At 44.3% G+C, this 24,741-nt stretch overlaps 1 protein-coding gene and 1 pseudogene across 1 annotated transcript in view; both read right to left on the bottom strand.

Annotated features, from left to right (window-relative positions):
- Positions 1 to 1,225: 1,225 nt before the first annotated feature.
- Positions 1,226 to 24,741, bottom strand: part of NT5E (5'-nucleotidase ecto) — a 46,354-nt gene continuing 22,838 nt past the window's right edge. Inside the window, exons 2-9 of the mRNA XM_062186450.1 lie at positions 23,877 to 24,099; positions 20,279 to 20,467; positions 12,772 to 12,969; positions 11,546 to 11,700; positions 10,199 to 10,304; positions 8,932 to 9,081; positions 5,333 to 5,533; positions 1,226 to 2,917 (exon numbers count right to left, since the gene is read on the bottom strand). Of these exons, the coding sequence (XP_062042434.1) occupies positions 2,754 to 2,917; positions 5,333 to 5,533; positions 8,932 to 9,081; positions 10,199 to 10,304; positions 11,546 to 11,700; positions 12,772 to 12,969; positions 20,279 to 20,467; positions 23,877 to 24,099 (1,386 nt within the window). The 3' untranslated portion in view covers positions 1,226 to 2,753. The remainder of the gene's footprint in view (positions 2,918 to 5,332; positions 5,534 to 8,931; positions 9,082 to 10,198; positions 10,305 to 11,545; positions 11,701 to 12,771; positions 12,970 to 20,278; positions 20,468 to 23,876; positions 24,100 to 24,741) is intronic.
- On the bottom strand, positions 6,661 to 8,914 carry LOC133756042 (spermatogenesis-associated protein 2-like; annotated as a pseudogene).

The raw sequence follows: 24,741 nt of genomic DNA, 5'->3' as shown, positions 1-24,741 counted from the left end.
ATCTTCTACTGCTTTCCCAGGCCATAGCAGAGAGCTGGATTGGAAGTGGAACATCCAGGACTCTAACTGGTGCCCTATGGGATGCTGGCACTGCAGGCTGGAGCTTTAACCTGCTGTGCCACAGCTCCGGCCCCAGCAAAGTGTTTTTATGGCAAGTTTATCTCTGCATCCCACTTGCCTGTCTGTGATCTAATTGCCTCCTTTTCCCAGCTGTTAGGGGAGCAACTTTTTTTCTACTGAACAACTATTAGCAGTCTAAACTCTTCTTCCAAGAAATCTACCCTTTCTTTTGCCAGTGTGATAGAATGTTTGTGTCCCTATAAAACACCTGTGTTGAAACCTGAGCACTACTGTGATGGTGTTAGGAAGTTGTGTCTTTGGGTGGTGATTGGGTCACAGGCTCTTGTGACTGAGATTAGTGCCTTTATAAAAGGTTACCTTGCCTCTTCCATGATGTGTTTGGAGTAAGTTCCAAATATGAGCCAATGAATAGGTCCTTACCAGACACCAGATCTGCCAGCACTTTGATCTTAGACTTTCCAACCTCTAGAACTGTGAGAAACAACATACCTGTTGTTTTTAAGCCACCTGTTCTGTGATATCTTTTACCACAGCCCAAATGGACCAAGAGAGCTATCAAATGGCTTTAATGTGTGTGATTGATCAAAGTGTAACAAAAGTGGAATATTTTAGATAGTATGCTTGAGGAAGATTCTTAGTCATAGAACCAGTTGAGATATTAGTTAAAATCTTCAGTGCTAACTTGCAGCTTTTATTTTTGATACAGTTCTTTTTTTTAAAGATTTATTTATTTATTTGAAAGTCAGAGTTACACAGAGAGAGAGAGAAAGAGAGAGGTCTTCCATCTGCTGGTTCACTCCCTGGCTGCAGCGGCCAGAGCTGCGCTGATCCGAAGCCAGGAGCTTCTTCCTGGTCTCCCACATGGGTGCAGGGGCCCAAGGACCTGGGCCATCTTCCACTGCTTTCCCAGGCCATAGCAGAGAGCTGGATCGGAAGTGGAGCAGCTGGCTCTCCAACCGGTGCCCATATGATGCCAGGGCATTAACCCACTGTGCCGCAGCTTTTATTTTTAAAAAGTAAGCATAGAGCTCAAAACTATTTCAGATGTCAAGGAGCTTATGATCCAGAGAAAGGATACCAGTGGAAAACCATCAGAAGTTATCCTTCAGTTATGTTGTACAGGTGTTTGAGAGAAGAAATAACAAAGACCAAGGAGCTTATTGCCAATTTTATTGTTTAGAATCTACCATTTCAGAGTGTTTCAAAGTCATTTTCATACCACTATACAATACATATACATGTATTTAGAAAACTTAGAAAAACATTCTTTAAAAATTGTACTCTAATAGGATTTATTTTATTTTACTGGCCAAGGATGAAAAGTGTACCCCAAGTGTACCTTTCTAATTTTCCTCATGAAATCTTAAGAACAGTTGTTTGTTTATAGCACATCTGTATGTGCATAGAACTAAGGGCATTATTTTACTGCAACAACCTTTTAAAGGTGAAGTTTAAAGTATATTTTGTATCAATACTGAATATTTGTAAACTTTCAGAAAACATATTTCTTCAAAGCACCAGCTGCTATTTTTAAAGAGAAGGCTACCATTTCTTGTTAAATTACACAGTATTGAGCAGGTGCTCTCACATGGTCCCTCTGTAGTTTCAGCATGTATTTGTTTCTTTGGGCATAAATCACTTAATCAGTCTGAATATTTTCTGAGCACCCACTCAGAGAAGCCCACTCCCTGGCAGGATTCCCAGAGCTGGACTAGAGAATGTTACGTGATTGTTTAGCTTTGAAGCAGACTGCAAACGTCATATATATTAATATCACTTCTAAAAATCACCTCTGGATTTCCCATAATTGGGTATATGCATGATGTGACTAGATAAGCTCAGTGCTGGCATTCTCTGGGGAGGGACCAGTGCAGGTTTAGAATTACAGCTTATTTTGGAAGGCTCTTGTAATATCTTCATGTTAGAAAGAGGTAAGAACACTCAGAGCTGATAGAATCTCATAAAATTAATGACAGCTAATACCATATATCAGGCACAATGCTGCAAATACCTGTTTAATACAATTCACTGTCCTTTAGCTCTTTCTCTTCTGTAATGTAAATTAGTTCCACCATCCTTTTTCCTTCCTACCCTGCCTCTTGACTGTCTTTTGCAGCCTCTGACTTTTCCTGTTATCTATTGCACAGTTTGTTCCCTGACTTGTCAAAGGTGCATGGTTGATGTAGGAGAGAATGCTGCCCTGTGAATTTGTTCATTCTAGCTGTATGGCCTTGATCAAGCGAACCCTTTCTTTGCCTCAGTTTCCTCATCTGTCAAATGGAAAAATAATACCTGTCTTACCCACCAAAATTGTGGGTATTAAATTAAGACTCCCTAATAAATGATAAAGTTCTATGTAAACACAAGTTATTTGATGGATTAGAAATGGATATAAAAGAGAAAAGTGATTTGTATGGCTTAAAGTTAATAATGACCATTAAAATTTGGATATGTAAACTTTATGGTGGCTTTCTCCAGAACCCTATTTTTCTTGTACCTTTTACTGAGTTGCTGATCTGAGTGATGATGTCAGTCTCTTCCTTTTACAGTGCTCTAAGCTACAGCTTCTAAGAGCCTGCAAGGATAATTTGTGCCATCACAACCAGTTCATGAAAGGCAGATTTGAATCTCACTTTAAAAAATGCAAATTAATGGCAAGGAGAATATTTTGTCTACTGGTACAAAACAAGGGTCACTACCAAAAATGAAAGAAGTATTAAAGAAAAGCTTCCATGGCAATAACTTCCTGCAGAAAACTTGATCCGACCCTCAACTGCTGGGTAAATTACTTGCATTTTTGAGATGTATTGACAAACCACGCTGATATCTTGCTCACCTAGAAAATACAAACATTATTTTAATTACCAAAAAAAGTAATTATCAGCAGTAAGAGGGAAGGGAAAGCAGTATATTTTTCCAAAGTCCCTCATAATTATAAAAGGGAAGATATTCTTCATAAACAGAGGGGAAGTGTCATGGAAGACGAGAACTTGATCTTAAATGCAAAGAGACTGATTGCTCTTTCATGTTCCAGATGTGACATGTGCCCATTTTTCACAGGTGGGTGATAGAAATAGAGTCGTCTCAGCTCTGAGATGATTCAATAAAGAAGTCATTGACATCATAGCCTTTGAATCACTCCAGAACAAGAGAATTAAGGACTGGGCCAAGAGTTGAGAGATAAAAGTACCTTTTCAAGAATTACCTTTACAAAATTTATGGTGGGACAAATGGGACTTTATTTCCATAAAAGAGGAGGCCTGATAAATACTAGTTGCTTATAGCTATGGGGACCCAACAGAATTTTATTTTAAAAATATCACTCCAATACTTTTTTTTTCTTTCTTTCTTTTTAATCTTTTTTTAAAATTTATTTTATTTTATTTTTTTGACAGGCAGAGTGGACAGTGAGAGAGAGAGACAGAGAGAAAGGTCTTCCTTTGCCGTTGGTTCACCCTCCAATGGCCGCCGCTGCAGGCGCGCTGCGGCCGGCGCACCACGCTGATCTGAAGCCAGGAGCCAGGTGCTTCTCCTGGTCTCCCATGGGGTGCAGGGCCCAAGCACTTGGGCCATCCTCCACTGCTTTCCCGGGCCATAGCAGAGAGCTGGCCTGGAAGAGGGGCAACCGGGACAGAATCTGTCACCCGGCCGGGACTAGAACCCGGTGTGCCGGCGCCACAAGGCGGAGGATTAGCCTGTTGAGCCATGGTGCCGGGCAACTTTTTTTTTCTTTTAAAGACTGCTACATGCAGTGATTCTTCCTCCAGGGTGTATATTAGAATTACAGGGAGAGACTTTGGCCCTAATGCAATTAAATTAGAATCACTTGACTGGGGCCATGACACTGATACTGAATTTAAAATGCTTTCTAAGTGGTTTTATTGTGTAGCCAGGGTTGAGAACCCTTAGAGCCAAGGCTTCCTCAGCCTTCTGCATGAACTCCTTACTATACACAGTTCCCATCAGTCTGGGTTTGGGTGATGTACACCCAGTAACCTCTGTGTCATGCGAGGCTTTTAAACATACTTTTTCATCTTCTGTAATGGAATGAATAGAAGTAGCTAGCACTTTTCCTCCTTGGTAGGACTGCCTGCTTTGGCCTGGCTTTGCTCTCCTCACTCCTTGATATAAGCAGCTAAAATGGCAGGCCTGAGAAGGAAGCTTGTTGAGTTTCCCAAGGATGCAAAGAAGCTGTGTATGTTTATGCACACACGTGTGGTAAACATGCATGGTAAGAGCAAGAGAAAAGTATGTTTTGCTATCAGTGGATGTTATATATAACAGATGGATCTTAATTGAATTTCTAAAAGGGAAGCTGGCATATAGTGACCTTCAGTGCTGCTGGGCATACTAGTTGATGTCAAGTATGGTTATTCCTTTAATTTGCTCCAGTAACCCGTTGAAACAAAAAAGGGCTGCTTATCCCATCCACTCCTACCTGTACTAGTCACACTAAAACCTTCAAGAAAGAAAATTTAGACAATTAAACTGGGTTTTCCATGCACAAATTAAAGTTCAGAGGGTTTTTTTTTTTTCTGTAAATGCAAAATTCACTTATATTTCACAATTTAAATGGCTGTTTAGATGTAGTTACAAGTATTTTTTTTTTTTGAGGGGTCTTTTTATTTATTTATTTGAAAGGCAGAGTTAGAAATCTTCCATCTTTTTTTTTTTTTTTTTTTTTTTTTTGGACAGGCAGAATGGATAGAGAGAGAGAGAGACAGAGAGAAAGGTCTTCCTTTTTGCCGTTGGTTCACCCTCCAATGGCCGCTGCGGCCAGCTCATTGCGCTGACCCGAAGCCAGGAGCCAGGTGCTTCTCCTGGTCTCCCATGCAGGTGCAGGGCCCAAGGTCTTGGGCCATCCTCCACTGCCTTCCCGGGCCATAGCAGAGAGCTGGCCTGGAAGAGGGGCAACCGGGATAGAATCCAGCGCCCCAACCGGGACTAGAACCCGGTGTGCCGGCGCCACAAGGCGGAGGATTAGCCTATTAAGCCACGGCGCCGGCCAGTTACAAGTATTTTAAAACACTTTTTATTTAAGAATGTTTTTTCCTGGGGTTGAGTGCATGTGTATGCGTGTTAAGGGAGTAGCAGGGCATATTCCTTAGTGCCGTGCTGCTGTCTTCCAACAAACAAAGCAAGAGGAGTGAACCATATGGGGACAGGATTTGGTTTATGGCTCTGCCCTCCTGGCAATATTCTGTTGTTGATTACTTTTGGGATTGAGAGAGGAAGATGCACCTGTACTTACCAGAGTCATGTCTTAATAATTCATCTTTTATCATCTGGAATCCATCTCCACCAGTGGCCAGGAAGCTCGGAAGGATCACCTTATACACTTCATCCATTTTGAGGGGCTCATAACTGGGTACTCGACATTTGGTGCAAAGAACATCTAATTGGACCACTCTGTCTCCAGGTCTTCGGGAAAGGTCATATACCACGTGGATTCCTAGGAAAGAAATGAATGTTTTGTTTTCATTGGATCGAAAGGGAGGCCTCTGTTTTCTAGGAGATTTTTGTCTAAAATCTGGAATTGGGATACCAGGCATAATTTTTCTTTAATTTGAGCTTGGATGAAATTTCATCAAGTTTTTAAGTGATGTTGCAGCTAACCTTTCTGGGTTAGCTTTATCCTTGATTGCCCAGGAGAAAGGAGAAAACTGGATGGAAGACTGTCTCTGGATCAGAATGGGAATGGGGTGACTGCAAGGAGAAAATTCATCTTTTACTTCCTCTTGAAAATCTTGAATTAATTGATCCAGTAATTTGGTTAAATATCTTTGGATAATGAGAAATAAATGTGAAATTTGTTATAATTTTGAAGACCAAAATGATACTAATTTGGTATTAGCAACTTTTCTTTTGCAAGTGGAATATTTATGTAAGAATAAATCTCAAAAGTCTCTATTTACAATACAATAAGGGAGGCATGTGCAAATAACAGAAATGGAAAACATCCTGTGGAAAGTCCACACTTCAGTGCACTGGAGTGAAGTTCACAAATAGCATGATCGACCAAGCTGTGGTGGCAGCAAGATGACATGCAGCTAACACTGGACACGGTTTGTCTTTGACAGCTGGAGAGGCAGGAAAGTTGAGGGGGTAGGGAGTGTGACTGGGAATCCTTTTATTTGTCAAGGAGTAGCCAATAGATGAGCTATGGAGAGAGGCCCCAGTGTGGCAAGAGGGCTCGTTTCACATGCCATTTGGAGGTGACCTGAATGACCCTTTCCAATCCAAGATGACTGCAGTGGAAGGGTAGGCATGATGGGAGTCTCAAGAGAGAGAAATTCTCTTTAAAGGAAGAAAACAAAACCAAACCAACTGAACAGGGAGTGGAGAGATTAGTAAAAATGAGTTCTGCCTTCTCAGATGGCAAAGCAACCATCAGAAGAAATATTTGAGTCACTAAGTGAACTCTCACGTGGGTACAGTTGACCCACAATCCCCACCACTGGCATGGTCAAGTGCAAGTGTCTGCTTCTGAGGTCAATGCATTAACACTTCTTCACTTCAAAACCAGAAAGATCAGTGGTGTAGCCCTTGTAGCCAGAATGTACAAGGTTGAGTCTTAGCTATACACAAGACAGGAGAACTGGGGGTACTTATAGTTCATCTAGTTGTTGGGTATGAACCTGCACAGCACACTCTTTTTGCAGCAGGAGTCCTGTAATGATGGGGGCTAAGGCAGGCATTGCAAGAAACTTTTGAACACTGGAAGCAGGTATTGTTGGCACCTGGCCAGTTGCAAAAGCCAGAGGTTGCTGTGATAGAGGGCTTGGGCTTTGAGTGGATGTACAGCAGCCCATGGAGACCCTGAGACTGGCCTTAGTAACTCTCCTGCAGATTCTCCATGGGCCAGGCTGTCACAGCAGAGGCCTTGCTGGGGGAAGGAGTTGGGCTTGGAGGCAGAAGGACAGGTGAGCAGGCTGTCACAGTACTGGCAAAGGGATGAGCTGCACAACAGGCTACAGTTTGGCACTGGAAGAGGGCCCACTCTTTGGTCAGTGGTGTTTGCTTGTGCTAGAGTGGGTGGGCATTGTTTCTCACCAGTCACACAAATCAAGCCACAGAGCACCCTGTCTATGATGCACTGCCCTGGGTTCTGAGTCTGTGTACAGGTCTCTGTCTTCCTGAGCCCCAGGCACCTGGGGCTTGTGGAGTAAGTAGTCCTCAGCTTCTTGCTTGATGCCTGACTTCTGGAGTGCCACTCAAGCCATTGATGCTGTCAGGTGCTCCCTGCCTTTGGTGTGTTGCCACAGGGCTTCTGAACAGCCAGGAGTGTCCTCTTGCTGCTCGTGGGCTCACTCATGATGTCCAACTCAGAGTAGCCCTTGTCCTTTTCTTAGGAGTGGATTTCTAGCATCTGCTTGCACTCAGTCTTGGCCAGAAAGAACTCAAAGGAGACCATCCTCACCAGGAAGATGAGTTCCATGGGCTTGCAGAGTTCCCAACTCAGACATGCAGGCCCTTCAATTCAGGATGACTAGGATGTCCTCTTCCAGGCACATTGACTCCGGGATTGGGGCTGGATCTCCAGTGGCCCATGCCTTGATGCTTCTGAATTCCTTCTTCCACAGGTAGAGGAAGAGGTTGATGTCCACCATCTCAAGCGTGCTGAGGGCACAGAGCAAAGCTCGCAGGCTGGAGGAGCTCAGCAAGTGCAGGCAGCTCTCTGCCATAAGGGATCACCTTATTCAGGCAGAGCAGGGCCAAGGTTGCAAACGCAGATATTCATGGCTGCCAGCCGGCTGCTTGCTGGGGGTGGTATCCACTTTGTCCTCATGGAACTGCACATACTTCCAAAATATTTTGCATTTTGTATCTATTGGCACAGCCCGTCCCATCAAGGAGGGTTATCAGCTCCATGGCTTCTGGGTTGGAGGCAGGGATGTGGCTAAAATACTGACATGTTGTATGCTTGGTCTGGAGGAGTGCTCCCAACATGCACCCTGACCAAGGGGATGAGTGGAAGGTGCAGTCACCACTGGAGTCGGCTGTAGGGACTGAGACTGATTGGGGATTGGACAACTTTCACAAAGTGAAAGCTACCTAGCACTGTGCTAGAACATCAAAACACTGCTGTTTCCTCAACATCAAATGCAGGATGCCCGGGTTACCCTACAGGCAACTAGCCAGGCAATAGCATTGTATTCATCAAATGGGACCATGATCTCAAGTTAAAAAAAAACAAAAAAACAAAAACACCACCAGAAAATGGTTTGGGAGTAAAATTAGTAATTTAAGGATTGGTTCACAGGACTGTGGAAGTAATTACTAACAAAAGCATTTCAGAAGCCCAAGGCGATTTGGGAAGCATTAATTTCCAATCAGTCTTCACTGCAATCTATGAGAGAAACAGGCGGTTTTCTCACAACACATGAGAGGTTGAAGACCCCAGTGCCAGTGGGAACAGAAGCAGGTGTACCAGGGGTGTGCACAGTGGGATGTCCTTCCCAGAAATCATCCTTACACTTGCTGGACACTGCATTCTTCAGGCCCTTGGAATAGTTCTAGGTATTTACAACTAGAACAGAGCAGAGGGGTTTTGTTTGGTTTTGTTTTGTTTTAACAGCATTTTGAGGGCCAGCTCCTGAGGAGTGTCCATCCAGTGGCCAACTCAGACTTGGCAAATATTGCTAGTTGCCAAGGCTTTTGGGCTCTGATCCCTAACTCAGTGTCAGTGGCTCTGGGAGTTCACAACCATTGAAAGATGATATATTGGTGTTGTGTGTGGGAAAACCAAACAAACTTGACCCTGGAAGTCCTGATAATGGGGGAGGCTGAGCTAGCCAGAGGAAATCCACATCACCCTGGATGTACAACCCTGCAGGAAGGGTGTCTTACCGCCCACCTGCAGAAACTCTCCAGTGGACTGGCCGTAGCGGTGCACGCTGTGCTCAAAGGCCTTCTTCAGAGTGGAACCTTTTAATTGGACCAGGTCAAATGTGCCTCCAAAGGGCAACACAGCAGCCAGGTTCTCCCAGGTAATTGTACCTGAGGGCAATCACATGTGAGGAAAGAAGGAAAACCATTTGAGAAAAAGCTTACTCTGCCACCAGTTGTCCTCAGAGTTGGAGAAGATGAGCAGGATCCGGGGCTATGTCTAAATGATTACTAACACCGGACAAGGCAGTGACTTCAGGACGCCTCTGGCCCTGCCCTTCACCACGGAGCAAGATGGCGAGAGCTCACCTTGGCTCTCGGGGATTGGGGCTGGATCTCCAGTGGGTTGTTAAGCATTGTCCTCCACACAAGCAGTGTGTCCTGCACCCGTGCCTGCTGTCTGACCATGAGATGAACTTGGGGGCCTCTCACTGACACCGACAGGTTTTGACATGTGTAAGGTTGCTATAAGAGTGTCTTGAGGAGCCAGCACCATGGCGCAGTAGGTTAATCCTCTGCCTGTGGCGCCGGTTCTAGTCTGGCTGCTCCTCTTCCAATCCAGCTCTCCGCTATGGCCTGGGAAAGCAGTGGAAGATGCCCAAGTCCTTGGGCCCCTACACCCACGTGAGAGACCAGGAAGAAGCACTTGGCTCCTGGCTTCAGATTGGCGCAGCTCTGGCCATTGCAGCCATTTGAGGAGTGAACCAACGGAAGGAAGACCTTTCTCTCTATCTCTCCCTCTCACTGTCTGTAACTCTACCTCTCAAATAAATAAATAAAATCTTTAAAAAATAAAAAAGAGTGTCTTGAAATCTGTCACGTTGATTTATTTGTACTATATAATACAATCCTAGATATCTATAAATAACAACCATTTAATTCAGTGATCTTTTCTAGCACAAAATATAGGTAATTTTGTCTTTCTCAGATGCCATGTGGAGGTTGTATATATTTTGCATAAATCAGTAACAATCAATATTTAGTTAACCTAGTTACTGCTTCTGTGTGTGAGTACATGCGAGAACACACAACCTTGTATATGCCCTTCAGGCTACTCACTACTGTGGAGTAACAGCTAACCCCAACTTAAAGGTCTGACATTCTGGTACGTGGCAGGTAGTGAGGTAAGCTGAGGGAGCCATGGGCATGATCAGGGCTGGAGCCCCAGAGAGAAAGCAGGTCCGAGAGAGAACTAGAGGTCAGAGGGTGCTTGGCCTGGGGAGCGTACCGTTGTTCTTCTCATCAATGGGTGACCGAATTCCACCTCCATTTAAGATGCACATGGACACATGGTTCCAGAACATTTCATCTGAGTGTCTCAGGTTGTTGTTAATCTGCAGCAGTAGCACAAATGTACATGACTTATTCTGGGTCTCAGCTGAGCCCTCAGCTCAGTTCCAGGAATATTGTTAGCTCTGCTGAGGAAAGAAAGGTGTTCTTCCCGTGGTGCTGTGTTCCCAGAAGTTTCTCAACTATAGTTAGTCAGAGCTACTTGTGTGCTCCAAGACTCAAGGATATGATACTGGGACCAGTCCCATGTCAGAGTAGTAGATACAGGGAGCTCCTAGCCCGCCGTTTTGAAAACTCCTGTCTTCTCAGGCCAATGGGCTTTAACCCAATGGTCTCTCGGGTGTGGCCTTGCTGTTAGGACTGGGCTCCTGTGTGGACTGGCCTACCATACTGCTTCTCATGGGTTCCTCCAGGCCAGGCCCCATGCTGTTACAGAGCACAGGGCTGTCCAGTCTGCTCAATACCAGACCTCATGCCAACAAGAACCTGGCCTCTGTGTCAATGTCCCCGGCTAATTTCCAAGTTGGCAGTTTTCGAGGCACAAGGGCAGTCTCCTGAAACTGGGGAAATCAGGTTCATTTTTTAAAAAATATGTCTAGTTACAAGAAATAAAATGAAGAAATTCTCATTTGCAAAGAAAATAGCAAAGAAAGCAAAAATTATATTTGCCAAGGACTGGGCACTGCATGATAAGCACTGACAACGAAGCAAGTCTCTCAGGTTCAGACTGTGAGCCCCTGGGAGTGGGAGTCTGACCTAGGAGTTTCACCTGGCCTTGGGGTCAGGCTGCCTGCAGACAGATGGGCAGGGGTGCTTCCCATACATGACCTTACTCAGCTGCAGGACTCACTATAATCACTATAACTGTGTTGGTCATTATATACTTGGGAAAGAGGTTCCAGTCACACAAGGCCTAAGGTCTCTGGAGCCAAGCAGATGTGTTTTTATCTGTTCTGTCGACATCTTTGGGGTGGTAAGGGTTGTCTGTGTATTTGGATCATCTACAAAAGGAAAGCAACTTCAAAAATTTTGACTCTTAAGAACACTTAAAAATGAATGCTTTAGTTCTTATAAAGCAAAAAAATGATGGTTATCCTATCTACTTTGGGCACCTTGCTGAGGTTCTCAGTATGAAGCCATACCACCCTTTTGTCTGAGCACTAAGTGTCTTAAATATCTAATTCTCCAAGTGTCAGTCCATTCTTCATTGCATCCTTCCTGGATCTTTCCTTTTTGCTTTCCTCCCTCCCTAGACACAGGCCCTTCGCTCCCAAAGACCACTTACCATAGCATCACAAATCAGGTTGCCCATATTGCATTCCTTAAAGCGGCATGACTGAGTGGAGCCATCCAAATAGACAATTGTTTTCCCCAGCTCCTTGGTAGAATAATTATCTAATTTTATCCTCCATTCATTAATCTCTGCTTTTATGCTTGGATCTAAAATAAAAAGATCAAAAGAAGGAAGGAGGGATAAAAGATGGGGAGGAAGGAAGCTGGTAAGTTTGTGGTTAAGGCAGATCTCGCCCTGAGCTAAATTCTAGAGAAGGAATCAAACATCACTTTATTTGCCCACTGTGGGTACACATTTCTTTAATCGTTTTTGTGTGCATTTCAGTTTTTATCATGAAATTTCCTTAGGAACCTCTATTTTGTTTCGTGGTAGTAAGATCCTAAGGTAAGGACATGCTGAAGACTTTAACATCAAATCACCACATCTGGGTGAACACCTGTTGGCCTACCTGGGATAGCATGCACGGTAATGGCAATGGCTCTGAAAAGCCCAGGACAAGTGGAAGTGGGTCAGCATGTTCCCCCTCTACATACTAAGAGACCTATGTTGTGACCACAGGCTTTCCTGGATGTGGAGAGTCACCTGTCACCCAGAAGCTGTAAGACCCAACATAGCCTCCGAGACACATGACTGCAGGGGAGGGGGGAGTGTGGCTACACAGGGAGCTCTCGTCACTTGGTACATTTAAGGTCTTAAACTGCCCATCCTTCCTGATCTGATCATGGTAAAACAGAAGAACAGGACTACATGAAAATGATGACAGAAAATGTATCTTCAGGTTCCAGACAAAAAGTAAGAAAGGTACTCCTTTCATTTGACAAATAAGGAAATTCAAGACATTGCAACTGAGCATCTTGTCCAAGGCATACTAAGTGGGCTTTGAGCCCCACTCTGCCAGTTCCAACTCCATTGCTTCCTTCAATAATCAGCTCTCTTCTGGACTTGAGCTGACAGTTGGCTTCTGTAAGCAATGGTGCTAGAAGTCCAATGCCAAGAGGACTTGGGGAAACAAGTGGGGATTTGGGCATGGGGTATGTTTTACATCTCTTTATCCATGAAAGCGTAAGCACAAGGGCTAAGCTAGATTCTTTAAATGTATTCGTATTTTCCTGAAGCTTTTTTTTTTTTTTTTTTTTTAAAAGAAGGATAGGGAAGGAAAAAAAATCCAGCCACTTTGACTTTTGGGTTTGTGGACCATTCCCCTGCATTGCACATACCTTCAGGAATGCTGCTGTTTAGAAGAATAGGATTTCCGTGTGAGGTGATGACATTTCCTTTCTCATCAAAGTCAACCTTCAGGTAGCCTAGGTATTTGCCAAAAGCGTAGGCCTGGACCACAGGAACCTTCCGCCCGTCATCAGAGGTGACTATGAATGGGTATTTCCCAGCAGGCACCTCACTGGAAGGTGGATTGCCTGAAATGAAAGAGCTGATGCTGATCAAATCAGGCCTTGTGTGTGGCTGGCTGCAGGCCAGCAGGCCACCGGCCGGATGACAGTGAGTTTCAAATTGATGACCCGCCAGCTGCTGCTCTACATAGCTGGTCTTTCAGAGTGCTGCCTGGGTATTTGCCCCTGCTTCCGAATGCCCTTTTGCCACATGAATCCTTCCATTCTCAACGCAGCAGGCATTTACTGAGCTCTTCCTAAGTCCAGCATTGTGCCTGGTGCTATGGAGCACACAAAGATGGAACACTGGGAAGATTTTCCTCCTGCCATCCTGACTCAGGCTCCCTTCCCACTAGCTGCATGGATTAGCCAAGCCACTTCACTTTCCTGTACTTGTTTCTCTGTCTGTAAAATGGGCGAAACAATAATTCCCATTTCATCAGACTGTTGAGAGGATTCAGTGTCTAAACTCCTTAGCATGGTGCCTGGCTCACAGTAGCTGCTCTTTAAATGCTTGCTTCTTTCCTGTACAGCAGTCTCCAGCACACACTCCAGAGCTTAGAATCCTTCCTGGAAAATGAGCAGAAGTGACGAAAGAGCTGTCCTTGGGTTTTGCTGCTCTGGGTCTCTACAGGTACTTTTCCTACCACAAGCACCCTGGAAGTCGACCAGCACATAGTACCTATCCCAGCCAGACCTCACGCCATTCAGGTTCTGCAGGCCCCTGTCTCAGTGCGGGAACTGGGGAGAGCTTGGGAGCCACTTGTCACTGGGAAGCTGGAAGGCCCAGCACAGCCTCCTAGGCACATAGCCTGAATGAGGGTGGGGAGTGTGGCAGGCAGGGAGAGTGAAGCCCAAGCTTCTCATCCCTTTAATGGTGCTCCTCCTTTGGGCGTACTGTCATTCATATCTTAACTCCAGAGACGATGACACCCTTTGGGCTGTTTCAAATCAGAGACTGGAACGAACAGGCCAGAGAAAATTTTAGCACTTGTTTGTTACACATGTGGACCAGTCATGAGACTCAGTCTCAAGCCAGATTCTGAACAATATCTCATTTAGTTCTCCAGTTTCCCATGAGGCAGATCCTATGAGGGTTCTTCAGAAAGTTCATGGGAAATGGGTATAAAAGGTCAGGTTAGGGGCCGGCGCTGTGGCGTAGTGGGTAAAGCCACTGCCTGCAGTGCCAGCATCCCATATGGGCACCAGTTCAAGTCCTAGCTGCTTCACTTCCGACTCTCTGTTATGGCCTGGGAAAGCAGTAGAAGATGGACCAAGTCATTGGGCCCCTGCACCCACATGGGAAACCTGGAAGAAGCTCCTGGTTCCTGGCTTTGGATTGGCGCAGCTCCAGCTGTTGTGGCCAACTGGGGAGTGAACCAGTGGATGGAAGACCTCTCTCTCTCTGTCTCCCCTTCTCTCTCTATGTAACTCTGACTTTCAAATAAATAATTAAATAAATGTTTTTTTTTAAAAGATCAGTTTATTTGGATGCAAAAAACTGAAATAATATGTATGAGGGATCTTCAAAGCATTCATGGAAAATGCATATTATGAAAAACTATGCATGTTTTTCATTTTTTTGCACCAAAATAAGTTTGTATTTTAATTCCATTTCCACAAACTTTTTGAAGTACTCTTGTACTACTATCATAGTATTAAAAAAATTTGTGAGGCAGAGAAATAGAAACAGAAACAGACAGTGCTCCTTTCCACCAATATGCCTGCAGTGGCTGGGCTGGGCTCAGGGCTTAAGCGAGGAGCCAGGAACTCAGTCCAGGTCTCCCATGTGAGGGGCAAACACTCAATTATTTGAGTCATCATCTGCTGCCTCCTGGGGTCTGCATCAGTAAGAAACTAGAATCAGAGTAAATGTGGACCTTGAACCCAGGCACTCTGATAATGGGATGTAAACACTAACTTAACCACTAGGCCAGATGCCTGCTCCTATTATCTCTGTTTAATAGACAGCACTGATTGCTACAGGCACGGTGCCCAAGGTCACACAGCTGGTGTGTGCTGAGGCCTGATTGAAAAGCCAGGCTCTGAGGCATTGAAGTCTTGTTCTCTCTACTACTCCACATATCCTACCATGTGTTGTTCTTAAGTATACAAGCTGGTTGCCGTGGGCCAGTTAAGGAAACAAATGCAAGATCAAGGTTGGTACCTTGGTGTCACGAACTCTTCTGGGCTTTTCTCTTCACCTAAGACAAGCTGGAGTGTCACATGATGAAGTCACTCCTGCCATGCTCCTATGCCCAAAGCAGCACACCCCTGCCCCTTCCAGCTGAATCATCAGGGGGCAGAGGCACTGCAAATACCAGCACTTCTCAAGCAGGAAATGGATGTTGTCAATTGTAATGTCCCATTCTCTTGATCCCTCTGGGGGAAAAGAAGGAAAATATTGTGGAAATTCACTGTTACAAGAGCACTGGACTTGAGATCCAGTGAGAGTTTGGCTCTGCCTCCATTTGCAGTGAACAGCCTCAAGGATGACAAGCAGATGTTTGGCTGTGGTAAAAGCAGATGATTGGATAGATGGAAGAGGAGCAGAGATGGCTACAACTCTAATTGTTCTCTTCCTGTTCCATGCTGGCCCTCCTCCTTTCCTCGTCTGGGCAAGGGTGCAGCCTGGTCTTTACTTCTGCGTTCAGGGCAGTAATAACAGCCCTTCCTAGACTCTCAAGAGGGTTCCCTTCCCTCTTGGAGATGCTTGGGGGAAGCGTAGTTTCCCAAACTTCCACAAGGTGGCAGAGAACACCAGCCAGAAGCAAAAAGCATAAATTAGATGCAGAAATCAGAAGTTTGGCCATTTCCTGGAAACCCAAGAAAATAACAAACCTGACTTGTTTCAGCCTTGCACAGAAATATCTGAGCTCAAACCGAATGTGAAAGCTAGGTATCCAACAGACTGGTTAAATGCCTCAACAGATCGGCAAGCACGCAGCAAACGGGTTAGCAATCCCGGCTCGCTGACAGGGAGCACTCCCTTCTCTGTAAAGACCTGGCTGGCTGGCTGTTCCCTTCATTAGAACACAGATGTGTGACTGGCATCTTAAATGGACTTAATCAGGAACAGAGAGCACACTTCCCATGTGGCTGAGCCAATAACTGGTCTAGTTTGACTAATCTCTGCCTCCTCCACAGCAAGCCCTCTCTGCTTCTCCCCGAACATGGCAAACCCAGAAAGCCAACGGCAGAGAAAACAAACCAGGGCTTCACATTTTTCACACCATTCCATGCAATTCAGATAAAAATGCCTAGGCCCAAAATGTTCTCTCTATGTAGAGCCACACAACTGTTTTTGGAAACCCAATTTGTCCTCTGGGCAGGAGAAAAGCAGTTCGCCAGACTCAGTTCCAGTCATCTAGGCAATATTAACTCAGGAACCCAAACTGGAGGAGCCAGGAGTTATGGGCTCACACCTGGAGCTGGTTAATGGGGCATTTCCTAGCAGGGTGCGAGTGCCAGAAGGAACCCCCTGGGGTCCTGCCCTATGAGCCCAGCCGAGGAAAGCAGTGATCCTAAGTGCAGGTCTGGACAACTGCTCTCCCTGTGTCACAGGGCACAGAGATGCCATGAAGCAGGCTGCAAATGGTCGGCTCACAAAAGGTTTTAAGGCAGTCCACACTATGATTTTAATTAATAAGGGAACTGCTTTCAGAACTTCTGAATGGGGCTCCCTTTAAAGAATTGGATAAAAATAATTTCTAATTGATATATTGCAAGTCATTGCATTAGAGGGACTCGTCTGTTTTAAATTACTTGGAAGTGCTGAGTCTGATCAGTCACTGTGTTTGTCTCCTTCTCTGCAACTCTTTAGGTAAGTCACAGCCTTGGCCACCAGTAGCTTATTCCCAAACTTGTCTCCATGTGTCTCCTTTGCCTGTTTTTTTTTTTTTTTCCCCTGACAATTATTGATTTATTTTTCATCTACTTCAAGGCGGGGGAGAATGAGAGAGAGAGAAATCTTCATTCCCTTGGTTCACTCCTCAAATGCCCCCAACAACTAGGCCTGGGTCAGACCAAAACCAGGAACCTGGAATGCCATCTGGGTTCCCACATAGGTGGCAGGGGCCTAAGGACTTAAGCCATCATTTGCTACCTCCCAGGATGCGCATTAGCAGGAAGGTGGATTGAAAGCAGAGTAGCTAGACCTTCCAGCAGGCACTCCAACATGGGATGTGCGTGTTCCAAGCGGTGGCTTAACCCACACAATACCTACCTGCCTCTTTTTTTTTTTTTAAGCTTTATTTATTTGGAGGCAGAGTGACAGAGAGAGAAAGAGACAGAAACCCTACCCACTGGTTCATTCCCTAAATGTCTGCAATGGCTGGGACTGGGCTGAGTCAGAAGCCAGGAGCCTGGAACTCAATCCACGTCTCCTGTATGGATGGCAAAGACCCAATTACTTGAGTTATCAGCTGATTCCTCCCAGCGTGCACATTAACAGGAAGCTGGAATCAGGAGCCAGAGCTGAGGATTGAACCCAGGTACTCCAACGTGGGATGTGGGCATCCTAGCCAGCATTTTAACTGGTTAAGAGGCTATTGCCAAGGTGAAAAAGAGGTTCTTGCCTTTTTGTAATAGGATATCCACACAGCATAAATGTGAACATGTACTCTCTAGTTTTGGTACTTCCTACTGCCCCAGGAGAAACACTAACATTTTCAACATGCCTGTATAACCTATGAGACTTGTGTGACATGGTTCCTCCTCATTCATCCCAGACACTTCATCTAGAACATCTACCCTACCCTTCAGCCATCTTGGGTTCTTTCTGGACCATATCCACCTGCCTACAAGGCTTCACGCATGCAGTCAGAGCTTCTGGAGCCAGAGATCCACATGTCAATTAGTTACATCTTTTTATTTCAACTTATTCATCTATGAAATGGAAAAAAAACCACAGTTGCCTTACAGGGTTGTTGGGAAGATGAAAGAGGTTACTGCAGCCAGTGAAGCCTGACTCAAGGTGAGTGCTCAATAAAAATTAATGATGATTACTTACCAAGTTGATTCCTGAATGTCTTTCTCTTCTTGGCTCTAAAGTCAGACCCTCAGGAAAGCACTACTGATAATCTTTACACTAGGTCAGTTTCTACTATATTATATGCTCTTTCAGCATCTTATACTTCTCCCTCTGTAGCATACTTTGTCATTATAAATGATCTTTAAAAAACATTTATTTCATTTATTTGAAAGGAACAGTTACAGAGAGAGAGAGAGAGGTGGAGAGAGAGAAAGATAGATAGAGACAGATCTTCCATCTGCTGGTTCACTCCCCAAACAGCCGCAATGGCCAGGGCTGGGCCAGACCAAAGCCAGGAGCCTCTTCCAGGTCTCCTATGTGAGTGCAGGAACCAAAGGACTTGGGCCATCCTCTCCTGCTTTCCCAGGTCCATTTGCAGGAAGTTGGATTGGAAGTGGAGCAACCAGGACTCGAACTGCCCATATGGAATGGCAGCATTGCAGGCAGCGGCTCAACCCATGATGCCACAATGCTTGTCTCTGTTATGTATAATTTATTTGTATAATTATGCATTTAAAATATGATCAATATTAGTATTCATTTGAAAACAATAACTTCCATGAGGGCAGGAGCAGGTGTGTCACCAGGACTTCTTAATACATAGTAGGTGCTTGATAACTGTTGAATGACTGCTATGATTTGATCTTGTCTCCTCAAGTTCACATGCTGGAAGCTTAATCCCTAGTGCAACAATGTTTGACAGGTGGTAATGGACCACAGGGCAGGAGACCTACCTAGTTCCCACTGTGAGTTTGTGGGTTTTGGCACCGTCTCTGAGAAGAGCTAGAAAAAGCCTGGGAAAAGAATCTTACAAGTCTTTTACCAAAAGTTAGCACATAACTGAAATAAGAGGAGCTGAAGTACTAGGCCTGGTTCTGAGTCATTTACCTACATCCATGTATTACATAATTGGGATTATAGCAATCCTTTACGATTGTGCATTGTTACCATGTTGAGTTTACAGACGAGGGAAAGCACCTACCATAGGCTGCAGGTGACAGTTGGTTCTGTAAGATGGTGTGGATTCAGATGGTGGTAGCAGTCATAAACTGGGTCCCACCATTGGTTAGGAGTGGGGTCGGTAGCACTTCAGAGTCTTCACCTCTGCCTAGTACTGCCCCATGACCTTTTCCCATGGGATCCTTTGCTGGTGTGGCTTTCGCTGTCCATTTAATCCTCCTAGAGTAAGTGGCTCTCAGACATTTGACTGCACTGTACCCACATTAAGGAAGTTCGCATCAATCACCAACCCTGTCACATTGCTTGCATGCTCCTGGTTATGTTCTCACCCTTTTATTACATCTTTTCCCATGAAACGTGTTTATCTTTATGAGTAATGTATGTGCCTAGTCTATTTTAGTTTGGTCTGTTAAAAAGAAAACCATACAAGTCATAATCCACCAAAATGGTTTCACAACTGCAGATGGGTGTGACTCAGTTTGAAATTATTCTTTAGCTGTGTCCCATCAAGAAGTAAAATACCTGTGAAGGAATCGAGTGGGCACACATTAATATTGGCATTGTTTTCTTAAGTGAAGGCCAGCCCTACTTTGTGAGTCACAGTTTTGATTGACATATTTTTACTAGCTATTAACCACCACACCACTGCCTATGAGGTTATAAATATTTAAGGTTTACAAAATGCTCTCACATACACCACCTCACATATTTTTCACAACAGTGCAGCGCTTTGATCATTATCATCCTCATTGTGAGGCTAACAGGTTCTGAGAGGTCATATGACCTGCTAAAGGTCATTCAAGTGAATTTGGAATAAGTAGTGGGCTTCTTTTTTTTTTTATAATCTGCATTTTGCTTTCTGATTGCACAAATAAACTTAAAAGTGCTGTGAAGAAAATAAACATGACTACCTTAGTAACAACCCCTTTGAACGCTTTTGAGTATTTCCTACAGTTTAGTGTGTTACTGTGTTTTGCCTTTACAAACCTAGGATGACTTTAGGCCACATAAAGGTGGGAGAAGCAGCAGCCTCATCATGGTTGCCCCCAGGCCCAAGCCTGCCTTTCCTCCACGTGTGCAAGAGCTGTTGGCCACCAGGCCCTCTGCTTCCTTTTCTGCAGCACACTATATATAAATTTGATACAGATTTTGTGTTTCCTTACAGTAAACGTAAAGAAAAGGGAGCTGACTTGTAATCATGAAACCAGTAATTTCTTAGTAATGTCTGTGAGTCTATATGACATATTAAATAGCAATAGAGGTGTTAACAACAGTTACAAAGAAAAAGAGCCCCTGTAACTTGTGTGGACACCCTGGCCCCTGTAGCCCTCTTGAAACAATTACCGGTGTAAAGAAACGTGTTGGAGTGTCCTCCCACCACGATGTCCACGCCCTTCACTTTCTGAGCGATGAGTTTATCCGTTTCAAAACCAGAGTGTCCCAGTGCGATAATCTTGTTCACGTTTAGAGTTTTTAGCTTGTCTACTTCAGGTTGCAATGCAGTGATTTCATCTTCAAATACTAAATCCGTCCCTAAGGAACAAAATAGATAAAATGAACATATTTGCTAATAATTTTGGTATATTTCTTACTACACATACAAACATACCAAGTATAAAACACCGTAATTTACTAAAGCACTTAAATTACAAGACTGAAATATATTTATACATTAACTAGAAAGTTCTAGGAAGCCGCTTTAACACAAACCAGGAGGAAAAGAAAGCTAGGCATCAGAAGCAATGGGTGGCAGGCCTATTAATGGCTGATCTGTACAGTGATCTGCCCTCAAGGAGACCCAACAGGCCAGTCCACTGCAGTGGCTTTCAATGTGGTAAGCCTGGGCTTCAGCAGAAGTCAGCTTGTGAAGAGCCCTGGCAGCTCTGCCAAGAGTTGGATCACTGGAAATGGACCTGCCCTGGAGTCGAAGGATGCCCAGGTCAGAGCCACAGATCTTATTGGCTCTAAGCTGAAAAGCCCTTCACTCAGCCCAACTTCCAAAGTGACCACTGCAGCTGAGGGGATGGTCAAGTAGGGTCAGCAACATTGCAGGCAGAACTGTAAATTTCTTGTTAGAGATGCCCCCTGCCTTTACCTGGCCAGCTCTCCTCCCAGGCCAGCCAAGTAATGAAAGTCAACAGAGTGCCTTCCCCTAGGAGGTTCACACCTCCCTTAGGATGTACCCCATGTGAAGAGATAGATAGGTCTGGGCCTCTTAACTTACAAGGCCTAAAGCCCACCAGATTATTATCAACCCCTTCTATCAGGTTCTATTTGCCTCTCAATCAGAAAACTTAATTGTAGCTTAGACAGCACCTTTCTTAGCTCCTCTAATAATGACTCTGTCCTTTGTTCTAGACCCTGTCTAGCTCACTTGGGCCTCATTCCTTTGTAATCATAACCTCTACTCTACCACCAATGGCTCTACTCCCAACCTGTGTGTACTGATGGTCCTCTTCCCCACTTAATGCTGTATAATTGTTCAAACCTGGTAAATGCCACTCTTAGGATCATTGGTTACTATCCTCACTCTGTCTTTTATGACCTTGTCTAAATATGATCAGAGTCGGTGAACTTGGAAGGCTTCCATAGCCTTGGCAACTCATGACGACAGCCTAGGGTGGTTACTGGCGCCATAAGCTAGAGTGTCAATTTGTTGGGTCAACAACAGGAGTCACTGTGCACTTGCTCCTCATGTGGGATCTCTGTCCTTAATGTGCTGTACATTTTGATTTAATGCTATAACTAGTACTCAAACAGTATGTTTCACTTTGTGTTTCTATGTGGGTGCAAACTGTTGAAACCTTTATACTAAATTGATCTTCTGTATATAAAGAGAATTGAAAATGAATCTTGATGTGAATGGAAGGGGAGAGGGAGCGGGAGAGGGGAGGGTTGCGGGTGGGAGGGAAGTTATGGGAGGGGGAAGCCATTGTAATCCATAAACTGTACACTGGAAATTTATATTCATTAAATAAAAGTTAAAAAAAAAAGAAAGTTCTAGGAAGCCAACAAAAGTTCAAAAGTTCTGTTATGTTTCTTAATGTCTCATTAGTTTAAGATTTTGGATAATATTATTTAGCTTGAACTCAATCTCAAACTATGAGGAGGCTTCAGATAAGAGTTTGTACTTCTCTAATTTTACATTTAGACTTCTGCCATACCCATGTAGAAAGTGCCTTAGCACTTAAGCATGGTGTATAGAACAGATTTTGGAAAGTCTTCCTATTTAAACTGTTAGCAAGTAGTTCCTGAGTGCCAGTTTTAAAATTGAAGTTGACAATTTTGTCTTGTGCACTTGAAGATAACATCAGTCTTAGAACAAAATTATCGAGCTCTGTAGGCATTTCATTGAAATACTGCTGTCCCTGGAAGTGTATGCATTCCTCACTGGCTGCTTACTTCTTCACTTAGTGGCAATAAATGATCACCTGTTGGCATCCACTGGCTAGCAGTGGTCTGACTGCACAGCCTGGGTCCTCTTTGTCATGCAAGTCACACATTGCTCATGCAGTGAGATGACTGGCTCCTCTCACTGTCTCTGTAGGCGAACCTCAGCAAGTCTTGAAGTCTTACTACTTCAATTCACATGCGAATACAGACACACTGCCCCTCAAGTCATAGTCAGTAGTGCTCAACTGCAAAGGAGTCCCCAGAAGAGTTGATCTAGACTCCTTTATTTCCATGAACCAGCATGAAAGTGAAAATGCCAAAAAATGAATGACATCTTATTAAGAGATTTCAAAATGCAGGAGTCTGCAAACTGCAGCTTCAAAATTTCTAATCTCTCCAAAAAGCCAACAAGACTATTAATGCATCTCTTGTTACCCTGCAATGTCTGGGGGTCCCTTTGTCCTTCAGCAGGGGAACACCACACGAGTAAATTACCACAGAGGAGAAGCAGTCCCAACCACAGCCAGGTTGCCCCAGATGGACAGCCAAAATTAGCAGCTCATAGATGTGTAGTACTCACTGGTAGTGCTGTCTGTAACCAACAGGTAACGTTTGAGAATCAAGACTGATACCAGCTTTACAACCTTTGTGTATCACGAGAGCATCAAAGATAATCTGCATCTTGTTGCTCTCACCAAGAATTGCAGGCACCCTGTCACCTCTTGGCAGCATGTCACCTTCTTTGTAAATCTTCTCCTGACCTCCTTCCCCCATCACACCTGCTATTCCCTCCTCCTGCTTAATTCTTCTGCACAGCAGCCCTCACCACCTTCTGTCTCATCAAACATTTATCCTCCCACTGTGCATGGAAGCTCCAGTGGACAAGGACATTGTGTTCAGCATCCCTGGTGCCTGGCACAGTCTCTGGCACACAGATAAGTATTCAAGGGAATGAATAAATGTTGAGAGACTTACTGTGCTCTGCTTTGGTATGACACGCAAGAAGAGACAAAAAAAGTTCAGAGAAATGTCTCTGAGGATAAAGGAATACATTCTCCTCATATATCAGAAATCTCACAGGACTGGGCATCATATAACAGAGACAGCATGGGATATGTTTCAGGATGTCTTGAGAGGAGTTCTATTACAGGCATTTCAGTACCTAGCTAAATTAACTTAAATGTACTAGACATACAAATGATACACCTGTAGGTGCCCAGGCCACGAGGACTGGAAGAACTGGGTTTCATTAGTGGCCAGAGATCTGTAGAATAACCCCCTCAGGCTTCTCTTCCAAATTTGAGAGCACTGAATTAAACAAAGAACCTGTTTATACTGTGGAACAAAAAAATTGCTTAAGCAGAAAGAGGTAATGTCTTTAGGAAGTAACTTAGAACAACACAGAATCCACCTGAGTTTTATCAATGCCATCCTCAGTATACAACTTTCCCAATTGTTCCTACTTCCAGTTATAGTCTATAAAAGGAACACCAAGCTCTGATTTAATGTTTCTGTTTCAAGCAATGGGTATTACAAATGTAGAAAATACCTGGATTTGAGAGGAAAGGAGTTTCTTTGGATGTGTAGCCAACAATTCCCACAACTTCATTACCAACATGAAGAATTTTATATGGCAAATAAAGTCCTGATATTTCAGATGCTAGTGATCCCTTTGCTTTAATGTTTGCACTCAGAATTGGAAATTTAACCTCTTTGAGAAGTGGGTCAATCAATCCTTTTACCCCATTATCAAATTCATGGTTTCCCAGTGCCTAGGTAAAAGGGAAAAGAGAGAAAGCATTAAGTACTATGGAATTACCAATAAAAACTTTAGAAAATTACATTAGCCCAGTAGCTTCCCAAATGGGCTTGGCTCCTGTCAGACAGTTTCCATGGCCTCTGTGTCCACTGCATGTTGAGAGGGATCCAGGGGCCTTCAGATTGCTAGGATGCAGAGCACTGATACCTCAGGGCTCACTGCACCCAGCAGGGTTGCCATCAACATGCACAAGTGTCACTTGGTGAGCTGGTCAGGTGTCCACTGTCTTGCCATCCTCAGAACTGGGGCAGGCTGGAGAGTCTACATTTACCACCCTCTGCCCAGCCTTTTCATGCTGTTTTTTTTTTTCTCTCTCATAAATCCACATTTCAGACCCAACCGTTTAAACCATCATCTGTTGGGAAGAAGCATAAATGTGCACAGGACTTCAGCACAAGGCAGGCTGAAATGTACTGTTGACTGAGACCAGAGGTCCCTCCCTCCCACCATGTTCCCACACTTGTGTTTTCCCAAGGACTCCTCAGTCCTCTAATTCTCCTGGGAAAAGGAAGACGTCCAAGGGCAAGCCCATTTTATAGTGTGGTACTGGCTTCTTTCTTTAGCAGCTCTGGGCCACCTTTATCTACTCCTAGCA

The sequence above is a fragment of the Lepus europaeus genome, chromosome 3 (assembly GCF_033115175.1).
Source record: "Lepus europaeus isolate LE1 chromosome 3, mLepTim1.pri, whole genome shotgun sequence".
NCBI classification, from domain to species: Eukaryota; Metazoa; Chordata; class Mammalia; order Lagomorpha; family Leporidae; genus Lepus; species Lepus europaeus.
The sequence above is the reverse complement of the archived record's forward strand: the minus strand, read 5'-3'. Positions and strand labels throughout refer to the sequence as shown.